The sequence below is a fragment of the Salmo trutta genome, chromosome 37, assembly GCF_901001165.1.
Source record: "Salmo trutta chromosome 37, fSalTru1.1, whole genome shotgun sequence".
NCBI classification, from domain to species: Eukaryota; Metazoa; Chordata; class Actinopteri; order Salmoniformes; family Salmonidae; genus Salmo; species Salmo trutta.
In genome coordinates, this window is record NC_042993.1 from 25,388,144 (window position 1) to 25,400,871 (window position 12,728).

A 12,728-nucleotide genomic window follows, 5' to 3' on the forward strand; every position below is an offset into this window, starting at 1 on the left:
CCCCTGGGAGCACATCCAACTGGACATCTGTGGCGAGATCCATGGACACGCAGTCCCTCACCATCAGCGCTTCCTGGTGGTGGTGTATGACCTCCACTCTAAGTGGCCAGAAGTGGTTCCTGTCGGTTCCTGTATGGTCCCGTGTGGCTCAGTTGGTAGAGCATGGTGTTTGCAACGGCAGGGTTGTGGTTTCGATTCCCACGGGGGACCAGTACGGCAAAGAAAATGTATGCATTCACTACTGTAAGTCGCTCTGGATAAGAGCGTCTGCTAAATGACTAAAATGGAAAAATGGAACTGTCACAGCACAGGCCATCGTGGACATCCTAGACAGTCTGTTCACAAGGTGAGGCCTACCCCTCACCCTTACCACGGACAATGGGCCCCAGCTAACCTCTGCCGAGTTCTCCTCATATCTCAGCAACAAGGGAATCAAACACATCCGCACGGCCTACTACAACCCACAAGCTATTGGAGGGGTGGAACGCTTCAACCAAACGCTGAAGAACGGCATCAGAGCGCACCTGGCCCAGGGGTGCACGTTCCAAACTGCTTTGAATCAAATGCTAATGCACTACAGAGCAAGCAAACACAACAACACAGGTCTCCCCGGCATCCCTCATGCTAGGTCGTGAGATGGAACTGCCACTGGACAGACTCAGAACACAGAGAGTAGCATAACCGGCGACTAGGTGCACACAAGAACAGCAGGCAGTGACCAGGCACGAAAGAGCAATGAAACAACGTTTTGTCAAGGCACACAGGGTGAAGAAGTCGATCATCCAAGTGTCTGACTGGGTCCGAGCCCGACGGCCTCAGCGATGCAACAAAATGGCCACATTCATGTTGAGCAATGGATCACGCTGGCACGCCAGCCGCCTCAGAAAAGTCCCTGCCCCTCGAGGAATACGAATGCACACAGAACAGACATGCAGGCCAGAGACGCCACCGGATGGACCTCCCCCACCACTACCACCCGAACCCCAGCCTCTGTGGGCTCCCCAAGGGCCAGAGCCACAAGCGGTGGCGGTTGAAGAAAGGCCTATGCGGACACGAACTCGCCCTGCTCATCTGGGGGACTACTTAACCTCTTTTCATTCTTAGGCTCCGGTAGGTGTCTTAGTCAACCTCCAGGTTAATGGACTGAACTGGCTAGTTTGGAGAGTCCTTCCGTTTAAGGGTTAATGTTTATTTCTTACAGGTATCACTCTAGGTTCTTGCCCTATGGACATTTTATATATGGTACCAGTCCCTGGTTTTGGAAAGGGGGGGGGAAATGTTATGTATGGTACGACGTGCTGTACGTCATACTGTACGTTGTTATGGTTTACGACAGTGTGCTGCTTTACCATAAAGGGTTCTTCTACATGGACAAGCTGAAGGACCCTTTATTGTTCTAGGTCAGGTATTCCCAAACTGGGAATATTATATATATATATATATATATATATATATATATATACTGCTCAAAAAAATAAAGGGAACACTTAAACAACACAATGTAACTCCAAGTCAATCACACTTCTGTGAAATCAAACTGTCCACTTAGGAAGCAACACTGATTGACAATAAATGTCATATGCTGTTGTGCAAATGGAATAGACAACAGGTGGAAATTCTAGGCAATTAGCAAGACACCCCCAATAAAGGAGTGGTTCTGCAGGTGGGGACCACAGACCACTTCTCAGTTCCTATGCTTCCTGGCTGATGTTTTGGTCACTTTTGAATGCTGGCGGTGCTTTCACTCTAGTGGTAGCATGAGACGGAGTCTACAACCCACACAAGTGGCTCAGGTAGTGCAGCTCATCCAGGATGGCACATCAATGCGAGCTGTGGCAAGAAGGTTTGCTGGGTCTGTCAGCGTAGTGTCCAGAGCATGGAGGCGCTACCAGGAGACAGGCCAGTATATCAGGAGACGTGGAGGAGGCCGTAGGAGGGCAACAACCCAGCAGCAGGACCGCTACCTCCGCCTTTGTGCAAGGAGGAGCAGGAGAAGCACTGCCAGAGCACTGCAAAATGACCTCCAGCAGGCCCCAAATGTGCATGTGTCTGCTCAAAAGGTCAGAAACAGACTCCATGAGGGTGGTATGAGGGCCCGACGTCCACAGGTGGGGGTTGTGCTTACAGCCCAACACCGTGCAGGACGTTTGGCATTTGCCAGAGAACACCAAGATTGGCAAATTCGCCACTGGCGCCCTGTGCTCTTCACAGATGAAAGCAGGTTCTCACTGAGCACGTGACAGACATGACAGAGTCCGGAGACGCCGTGGAGAACGTTCTGCTGCCTGCAACATCCTCCAGCATGACCGGTTTGGCGGTGGGTCAGTCATGTGCGGTGGCATTTCTTTGGGGGGCCGCCCAGCCCTCCATGTGCTCGCCAGAGGTAGCCTGACTGCCATTAGGTACCGAGATGAGATCCTCAGACCCCTTGTGAGACCATATGCTGGTGCGGTTGGCCCTGGGTTCCTCCTAATGCAAGACAATGCTAGACCTCATGTGGCTGGAGTGTGTCAGCAGTTCCTGCAAGAGGAAGGCATTGATGCTATGGACTGGCCCGCCCGTTCCCCAGACCTGAATCCAATTGAGCACATCTGGGACATCATGTCTCGCTCCATCCACCAACGCCACGTTGCACCACAGACTGTCCAGGAGTTGGCGGATGCTTTAGTCCAGGTCTGGGAGGAGATCCCTCAGGAGACCATCCGCCACCTCATCAGGAGCATGCCCAGGCGTTGTAGGGAGGTCATACAGGCACGTGGAGGCCACACACACTACTGTGCCTCATTTTGACTTGTTTTAAGGACATTACATCAAAGTTGGATCAGTCTGTAGTGTGGTTTTCCACTTTAATTTTGAGTGTGACTCCAAATCCAGCCCTCCATGGGTTGATAAATTGGATTTCCATTGATTATTTTTGTGTGATTTTGTTGTCAGCACATTCAACTATGTAAAGAAAAAAGTATTTCATAAGATTATTTCTTTCATTCAGATCTAGGATGTGTTGTTTAAGTGTTCCCTTTATTTTTTTGAGCAGTATATATATATATATATATATATATATATATATATATATATATATATATATATATATATATATATATATATATATATATATATATATATATATATATTTCACATCACATTTTCAAACAGTCCATTTATATTTTCCAACGGGTGTTTTTTTTCTTGCCTGAGTATCCTCGTTTCACTACCCAAAAATAAAATGAAACTATCTAGTGTTCAGCGAAATAATAACAACACAATGTGAAATACAGGTAGCCTAGTCAAATAATTATCATCCAATCACATTAACCGTAACTCTCTCGCTGGAATTCCACTAACCGTCCGTATGTAGGCAAACGTAGCTGCTGCTCATTCCGTTTGTTTGAAAATGAATCTATATATATATTTTTTAAAGTAAGGCCCGCGTCCATAGATACACATATCAGCTCTACTGGTAGTACTACTACTACCAGCAGTACTACACCTGCACCTGTCGATGACACAAGTTGTTCTGCTTCCACGACCACATCCAACACTAGCATCATTAATTCTACATTAGTTGTTAGCCCAGCAAGCATGGACACTGACAGTTGTGAATCTGATGCAGCCGAAGAGCTACTGCCCCCTTACCTGGGAAAGCACCGAACAGACCGGAACGTTGGACCATCGAAGAGGCGCAAATATGATGAGAATTACATTGATTTGAGGTTCACTTATATTGGGAGTAGTGCCTTTCCTGGAGAGTCCATAATGGAACATTGCTACCTACAGAAGAGATGAAGAGGCCCCAAATCTTAAATTAACCATGGCTCAAAGTCAGGAGTCGAAAGGCCTCCCACTTCCTGTCACCCAGCAACTTCCTGTTACTCAGTGTCTGTAGAGTGGCTGGGATGGAGCATGAGTGGCTGGGATGGAGCATGTGAAATATAATGGTATTTATTTTTCCTTTCACTTGCATTGTTACGTGTTTGCAGTAGTGGTGCGTGGGTAAACATCACTGGGGAAGCCAAGCCATGTGTTGTGATACTTGCGTTGTTTACTCTATAACCTGTTAGTTCATATGCCATGCGACCGTGATATTTAGGCCTAAGGCCGAGACAATAAGAAGACACAGTGGCAGAATTGTTTTTAAAACACACCTTTGTTTCATCACAAAACCAGAGAGCAACCTCAGTGCAGTGAAGTCCACAAAGCAAGCACATTTCATTTAACAAACCGTTACATGAGCTTCAGCATGGTCAAGCAAGTTAATGTTTCCGAAATTGTCTGACCACTATAATATTGATTTAGAACCACGGAGAGTTACCGCAAGTCGAAGAAAACAGGAGCTGCCTCCACTATTCCAGCACCATTTCAACATCATCAAATCACCTCTGTTTAGTCTAATACAGTGACAACTAAAAGATATCAAAAACAATTTAGTCCAATTAACGTAAACTAAATGTCATGTGGCTGTCAATAGTTCGGATTTCTGTGTGCTCGTGCAAGTAGAAAAAGACATGTTGACTCGCCCTACTTGTAGAGAAACACCAATGCCATCCTCTCTTTCACGTTGATGAAACAGTCTATCACGCTGTCAAACAGTACACTGTGTTTGCAGTACTTCTGCTACTTTTTCAATTCATTCATGTTCTATTCCAGCTTGTGTTGGAATCAATAACGTTGAACAAAATAGGTGCTTTTGGTGATTGTTACAACAATGAAAACAAAAACAAAATAACCATAATGTCCTGTGTTTCCAGTGTTTCTTCAGTTCTTAATCATCACTGCACTAATTCAACACTCTGATGGTGAGCTTTGCCTTTTTATCCGTTTTCTCTTTAAATGTTTTGAGATGATTTTGCAATGAAAAGCTCTATACATTCTGATGTGTGTTTAGATTGATAGAGCAGCCAGTCATGTAATGAACTCAACTTGACTGACACACATGCAGGAAGTGGAACACACTCTCAGGAACACTCCTGTAAGTGAGGCTGTGTGATCAGTTTATACTAGTAGAGGCATTCTCTCACTCCCCCCGTTTCACCCTCTCCCTATTTTTCTTTCCCACCCTGTATGAGATATGTACTGCTTTAAACAACTAAAGCAACCACAGATTTTTAGTTGTGTGGCATTTTACTATTATTTTCAAATCCATCAAGAAAAATGTAATGGAGATTTTAAAGTTAAATCCATCTATATGATCAACCTTCTGAGGAAAATGTAATATTCAAAATGTGTTCATTTTAATGTTCCTACTTGCTGCCTTTGTGTTCATCCATGGCTCCTTTTCGCGTCATCTCAGGAAGCTGTTCAGCCTGCAGTGACGACAGATGTGCAAAAGTGCAGACAATATATGGATCGAATGACACCATAGTGTATCAGAGAAGTAACCCCATTGAAAACCTCACAAGTTGTTCCACCACCTCTGCACCACCTCCTCAGAGTCAGAGATGCGTTGTGTGTCTTGCTGATATCAGAGATATAATCCTCTTTTGCTCAGACAGCTGGGAAGCAGCCGGGCTGCTCGACTGGGAGGTTGATGGCATCCGATTGAGAAACATCTTTATGGTTGGTAAGTATAACATATGGCTAAAATAGGACTCAATGTGACAGATTTTGATATAACATTACTATTCAACTATTCAGGATGGGAAATGTATCTTCACAGTTGTATATTGTCTTTAGTTTTTTTTAAATGTGATTTCTTATTCTATAAATAAGTAATTTAAATACCCTTCCCTCAATTGATGTTTATAATCATGAACTGTTTAAATGACAGACTGCCCAGCCATGAAGACTGTTGATCGTGTAACAGGTAAACATCTGTTAAAACATTGATGTTAGAAAATACAAAGTGATATATTCACCTATAAAGATCAATACCATATTTCTAAATCAAATATGATTTTGTATCCCCTAAGACCTTATCCCTGGTGAGATTTCTGGTACCCTCAACCCTGGTGGGATTGCCGGTATTGGTATGTATCTATGTACCAGTAGTGTTTTGTTTGGTGTTTTGTGTAACTTGAATAAACACAAATTACCTTCTTTTTTTTTGATACTAGAGTTGGGAATGTCAAGACCAAAATATATTTTGTAGTTTTTTTAAAGTATGAAAATAAAGTCAGCAAAAAAAGAACCGTCCTCACTGTCAACTGCGTTTATTTATGTGTAAATATTTGTATGAACATAATGATTCAACAACGGAGACAAACTGAACAAGTTCCACAGACATGTGACTAACAGAAATGGAATAATGTGTCCCTGAACAAAGGGAGGGTCAAAATCAAAAGTAACAGTCAGTATTTGGTGTGGCCACCCACTGCATTAAGTACTGCAGTGCATCTCCTCCTCGTGGACTGCACCAGATGTGCCAGTTCTTGCTGTGAGATGTTACCCCACTCTTCCACTAAGGCACCTGCAATTTCCCAGACATTTCTGGGGGGAATGGCCCTAGCCCTCACTCTCCGATCCAGATGTGCTCAATGGGATTGAGATCCGGGCTCTTTGCTGGCCATGGCAGAACACTGACATTCCTGTCTTGCAGGAAATCACGCACAGAACGCGCAGTATGGCTGGTGACATTGTCATGTCAGGATGAGCCTGCAGGAAGGATACCACATGAAGGAGGAGGATGTCTTCCCTGTAACGCACAGCGTTGAGATTGCCTGCAATGACAACAAGCGCAGTCCGATGATGCTGTGACACGCCACCCCAAACCATGACGGACCCTCCACCTCCAAATCGATCCTGCTCCAGAGTACAGGCCTCAGTGTAACGCTCATTCCTTTGACGATAAACGCGAATCCGACCATCACCTCTGGTCAGACAAAACCACGACTCGTCAGTGAAGAGCACATTTTGCCAGTCCTGTCTGGTCCAGCGACGGTGGGTTTGTGCCCATAGATGAGCGACGTTGTTGTCGGTGATGTCTGGTGAGGACCTGCCTTAGAAACAGGCCTGCAAGCCCTCAGTCCAGCATCTCTCAACCTATTGCGGACAGTCTGAGCACTGATGGAGGGATTGTGCGTTCCTGGTGTAACTCGGGCAGTTGTTGCCGCAATCCTGTACCTGCCCCGCAGGTGTGATGTTCGGATGTACCGATCCTGTGCAGGTGTTGTTACACATGGTCTGCCACTGCGAGGACGATCAGCTGTCTGTCCTGTCTCCTTGAAGTGCTGTCTTTGGTGTCTCACAGTACGGACATAGCAATTTATTGCCCTGGCCACATCTGCAGTCCTCATGCCTCCTTGCAGCATGCCTAAGGCACGTTCACGCAGATGAGCAGGGACCCTGGGCATCTTTCTTTTGGTGTTTTTCAGAGTCAGTAGAAAGGCCTCTTCAGTGTCCTAAGTTTTCATAACTGTGACCTTAATTGCCTACCGTCTGTAAGCGGTTAGAGTCTTAACGACCGTTCCACAGGTGCATGTTCATTAATTGTTTATGGTTCATTGAACAAGCACGGGAAACAGTGTTTAAACCCCTTACAATGAAGATCTGTGAAGTTATTTTGATTTTTATAAATTATCTTTGAAAGACAGGGTCGTTTCTTTTTTTTGCTGAGTTTATGTTTATCCATAGTGGTCTCCTGTGCTGTGATTGGCCTCGTGGTTGTGTTGGGAATCTGTTTCTGTTATCGCAAGATTGAACGGTATGTACACAATTTAAGATTAATAGTTTAAGGGTCCTCTTATCCAGATTTTATGACCTCTTTAAAATATCAAGTTATAATTAGGAAGGCTATTCTCTATTTTATATCATAATCTAACCACAACATTCTATACAATAAAATGCTAATGTATTTATTAAAACAGCTACAACCAATAAAATTGCTAAACTTTTATGGCTCAATGTTATTTTCTCTCTCCCTTTTGTGTTTTTACAGCGATCGTCAAGAGAGGAGATGGGGGACAAATTTGACCAAACCTATCCCTCAGGTGATGGGTAAGATGGCTATTAACAACAAAACTGTATTCTTATTGGCCTAAGTAAGGGTTTTGATCCATTTTCATTTCTTTCTATAGGCCTGAATCTCTGTAGATGTCAAAAGTATGAGGAACATGCAGTGGAGCATTTGGGAGAGGAACAGTGAAGTGTTCTAATTTTCAAACAAACATGTCTTATGAGTTGGTAACACTAGTAGAAACTACAATTGTATTGTTTGTGCTGGAAACTAAGGGAAAAAAGTTACAATGATAGTGCATGCCTTTAGAAACTTATATTTTCTTTCCTATATAGGTTTTCCATATGCTTACCTACAGTTGAAGTCGGAAGTTGACATACACCTTATCCAAATATATTTAAACTCCGTTTTTCACAATTCCTGACATTTAATCCTAGTAAAAATTCCCTGTCTTGGGTCAGTTAGGATCACCACTTTATTTTAAGAATGATGCTGATGAATGAAGAATAAACTGATCATGTAAATTGAGCTCAGTGTATTTTAAACCCTGTCATTTGTAGTTCTAGACAGCTGCCCACAGGGAGAGATGCAGTCTAGAGGCATGGTGGATCCTGTTTGCTCAGAGTATGGTTGCTGTTTGATGAGAGCACATGGCTAATAAAGTTTGGGAGCTGTAATGGTTTTAATTCTAAAGACGGACGCCTGCCTTTTGTGCTGCACTGCTTCCTGTTTCTTTGTTTTGTTTTTCCAATTTTAACTATGGTTTTTAAAAGTAAAAACTGATTGATAAGAAGAATAGTAAATAAATCACAAAAGAATAGAGAATATTCTGGAACTTGTCATTGCAAACTGTTTTTGTGGATAAAACCATGCTTGTGTCATTTAAAAAAAATGTAACCTTTATTTTAACAGGGAGTCACATTGAGATTAAAAATCTATTTTACAAGAGAGCCCTGTACACATTACAATAAAAACAGAATATTAAAACAATATAATTCAGCACACAATTAACAAAAATAAACATTTAATAAAAGCAATCACATTCAACTACATAGAGGTCCTCAATCAATAATTTAAACTGCCTGAGTGGCACCAGCACATCTAGCTGCAGTGAACTCTGCAGATTGTTCCACAAATTAGGGGCAAAAACTAAACACGATTTTCCTAAATCTGTGGAGACCGAAGGGATCTGTAGTGCTATCCATTCCTGTGAACGGGTTTGGTAACTTATTATTCTTATCTTAATTAATGAAGTTATATATGGAGGGAGTTTCTTTAAGATTACTTTGTAAATAACTAAAAGAGAGATCTCTTCTTACAGACAGAGAGGTCCATCACACATTTTATACAGACTACAATGGTGAGTCCTAAAATTGTCCCCTGTGATAAAACATATTGCGGAAGGGTTTTAAAACAGGTTGCCACATGCATGTAAACCATTTCACCAAAATCCAATACAGGGAGAGGCGTTGCTTGAACAATCTTTCTCTTATTTTGAATACTAAGGCATGATTGATAATGGAATTTATAGGTTTAAGGTTTTGACTAAATGATTCCACCCTGAAAATGTATAACTGAGTGATTATAAGATTAATTCCTTAATGTGTGTGCATAGGACAAGTTAAGACTTTACTATTTAGCAATGTAAGTGAGACATTTAAGGAGAAGAGTAACTGTCGACAGACAACCTGTGACAGGCAACTGTGAAACTGATAACAGGAAGAAGGTCTCCCCACCCAGAGAGAGGAGAAACCGTTAGCCTTGCAGTAGAATATGAAACATATTGAAGCAATGTATTTGTTGGAAAATTCTTGTAAATAGCATTGACAGTGTTAGAGAAGAGGGGCATTTATAAGGGGTATGGTATGACCAAATGTGAGGTATAAAAGGCTATGTGCATAGTATGATTTTCAGAACGTTCTCTGAATAGATTTCGGACCTATTGCAGACTGGGACTTTGTCTAACTCTTCATTAACCAAGGATTTACAACCCCTGGAATTATCCCAAGCTTAAGTGATAGTTGAGTTCACAACATTGGGATAAAAATTCTCGTGACAATGATTTATTTCGATATAAAAAAACAATATTGGATCTTAGCTTCTTAGTCAGATTTTTATATGCGTTACGAAGGATAACTTGTCATCAATCCAGACACGCAGGTACTTATATTGAGAAACAAGCTCAATTTGGGCTCGCTCCATTTATAGCGCAAATATGCAGGTCCTCAGGGTCAACATTTCGTGACCTAGAGAACTGCATGAGCTTGGTTTTACTTGTATTTAACCTCTTATGGCTAGGGGGCAGTATTTTCACGGCCGGATAAAAAACGTACCCGATTTAATCTGATTATTACTCCTGCCCAGAAACTAGAATATGCATATAATTATTAGCTTTGGATAGAAAACACTCCAAAGTTTCTAAAACTGTTTGAATGGTGTCTGTGAGTATAACAGAACTCATTTGGCAGGCCAAAACCTGAGAAGATTCCAAACAGGAAGCGCCCTCTCTGACCATATCTTGTCCTTCGTGATCATCTCTAACCAAAACAGGGGATCTCTGGCATGACGTGACACTTCCTACGGCTCCCATAGGCTCTCAGAACCCGGGAAAAAGCTGAATGACGTAATTCCAGGCCCTGGCTGAAAAGCATTAGCGCATTTGCTAAGTGGTCTATCAGCGGACAATGGGACTGAGGCTCGTGCATGAGACGACCCCATGTTTTTATTCTTTCGTCCTTGAACGGATACAACGACTCCCGGTCGGAATATTATCGCTTTTTTTACGAGAAAAATAGCATAAAAATTGATTTTAAACAGCGGTTGACATGCTTCGAAGTACGGTAATGGAATATTTAGATTTTTTTTGTCACGAAATGTGTCGTGCGCGTAACCCTTCTTTACCATTCGGATAGTGTCTTGAACGCACGAACAAAACGCCGCTATTTGGATATAACTATGGATTATTTTGAACCAAACCAACATTTGTTATTGAAGTAGAAGTCCTGGGAGTGCATTCTGACGAAGACAGCAAAGGTAATAACATTTTTCTTATAGTAAATCTGACTTTGGTGAGTGCTAAACTTGGTGGGTGTCTAAATAGGCTAGCCCGTATTGCAAAATGTGCTTTCACCGAAAAGCTATTTTAAAATCGGACATGGCGAGTGCATAGAGGAGTTCTGTATCTATAATTCTTAAAATAATTGTGTTTTTTGTGAACGTTTATAATGAGTAATATAGTAAATTCACCGGAAGTTTGCAAGGGGTATGCTAGTTCTGAACGTCACATGCTAATGTAAAAAAGCTGTTTTTTGATATAAAAATGAACTTGATTGAACAAAACATGCATGTATTGTATAACAATGTCCTAGGGTTGTCATCTGATGAAGATCAAAGGTTAGTGCTGCATTTAGCTGTGGTTTTGTTTTTTGTGACATTATATGCTAGCTTGAAAAATGGGTGTCTGATTATTTCTGGCTGGGTACTCTGCTGACATAATCTAATGTTTTGCTTTCGCTGTAAAGCCTTTTTGAAATCGGACAGTGTGGTTAGATAAAGGAGAGTCTTGTCTTTAAAATGGTGTAAAATAGTCATATGTTTGAAAAATTGAAGTTTTTGGATTTTTGAGGAGTTTGTATTTCGCGCCACGCCCATCATTGGATATTGGAGCAGGTGTTCCGCTAGCGGAACGTCTAGATGTAAGAGGTTTTAACACTAATTTAAGATCTGTAAGTGATTTCTGAATTGAATCAAAGTCATGTTGAAGTTCATAAATGGCCTGCTGCACTTAGGTGGCACAGGAATACAAAACTGTGTGATCTGCATAGAGATGAATGCTAAAAGAATTAACAGTGTTTCCTATTCATTAATATACTAAGTGAACAATAACGGACCCAAAATCGAACCCTTAGGAACACGTTTTTGAATCAAGAAATTCTGATTTAACCACATCTATCAAGATGGCCTGAGTTTTGTCGCTAAGATAATTCTAAAACCATTAACAGGCTCTATATCCCAGGCCTACTCTTGATAATTTCTTCAGCAAAACAGAATGATCAACAGTGTCGAACGCCTTTGACAGATCAATAAACAAGGCAGCACAGCTCTTTTTAGCATCCAAGGCATTGACAAGATCATTAACAACTGTGTGGTTGCTGTGGTAGTACTATGCCCAGGCTAAAAAAGTGCTGCACACTTAAGCAGACCAGGATCCAAATGATCAGCCCCTGTGGATTTTTTTGGGTGTAATGTTAACAAAGCATCCAGGACTTCTTTATCAGCATTTTCAGTATCATGCAATAGATTTTCACCATCTACATCCAAACTACTATTTTCAAGAGCTGACATTGAAATACATTCAAATATAAAGCCTGCAGAGATAAAATTGTGATTAAATGCATTAATGATATCAATTTTGTCAGTAATAGGGCCCAAATCTAAATTAATTTATTGGGGGAGAGAAGAGGAGATACAACCCTTCAGTGAATTAACAGCTTACCAAAATGTAGCTGGGTTCACTGTACATTCAGATAGTGTATTAACATAATAATCAGATTTTGCTTCTTTTTTAAAAACTAGTTTTACACACAGATTTCTCAACCGCCTAAAAGACTGCCAGTCTGGGCACCGAGTCTGTGAATCTAGCTTTGGCCCAGGCAGCATCTCTGTTTTATATGACTTCGGATAGCTCTGGACTGAACCAAGGGCAAGATAGATTTTTTATTTACATTTTTTTTTAAAGGGAGCATGTTTATCTACAATACAATTGAAAACATTTGAGAAGGGGTTCAGAGCCAACTCTGGGTCAGGTATAGATGCAATACAATCAAAGTCACCAAAATAA

At 41.7% G+C, this 12,728-nt stretch overlaps 1 protein-coding gene across 3 annotated transcripts; it reads left to right on the forward strand.

Annotated features, from left to right (window-relative positions):
- Window positions 1–3,870: 3,870 nt before the first annotated feature.
- Window positions 3,871–8,713, forward strand: LOC115177063 (uncharacterized). Of its 3 annotated transcripts, XM_029737538.1 has the most exons (9): window positions 3,871–3,935; window positions 4,746–4,793; window positions 5,288–5,371; window positions 5,486–5,557; window positions 5,765–5,800; window positions 5,907–5,963; window positions 7,567–7,636; window positions 7,871–7,929; window positions 8,010–8,713. In XM_029737538.1, exons 1-9 carry the CDS (start codon window positions 3,914–3,916, stop codon window positions 8,075–8,077), a joined length of 516 nt encoding a protein of 171 aa, XP_029593398.1. In that variant the 5' UTR covers window positions 3,871–3,913; the 3' UTR covers window positions 8,078–8,713. The 3 variants fall into 3 exon arrangements, with proteins under 3 accessions (XP_029593398.1, XP_029593396.1, XP_029593397.1); XM_029737536.1 differs by having other exon boundaries at window positions 5,288–5,557; XM_029737537.1 differs by having other exon boundaries at window positions 5,288–5,557; window positions 7,871–7,922.
- The last annotated feature ends 4,015 nt before the right edge of the window (window positions 8,714–12,728 follow it).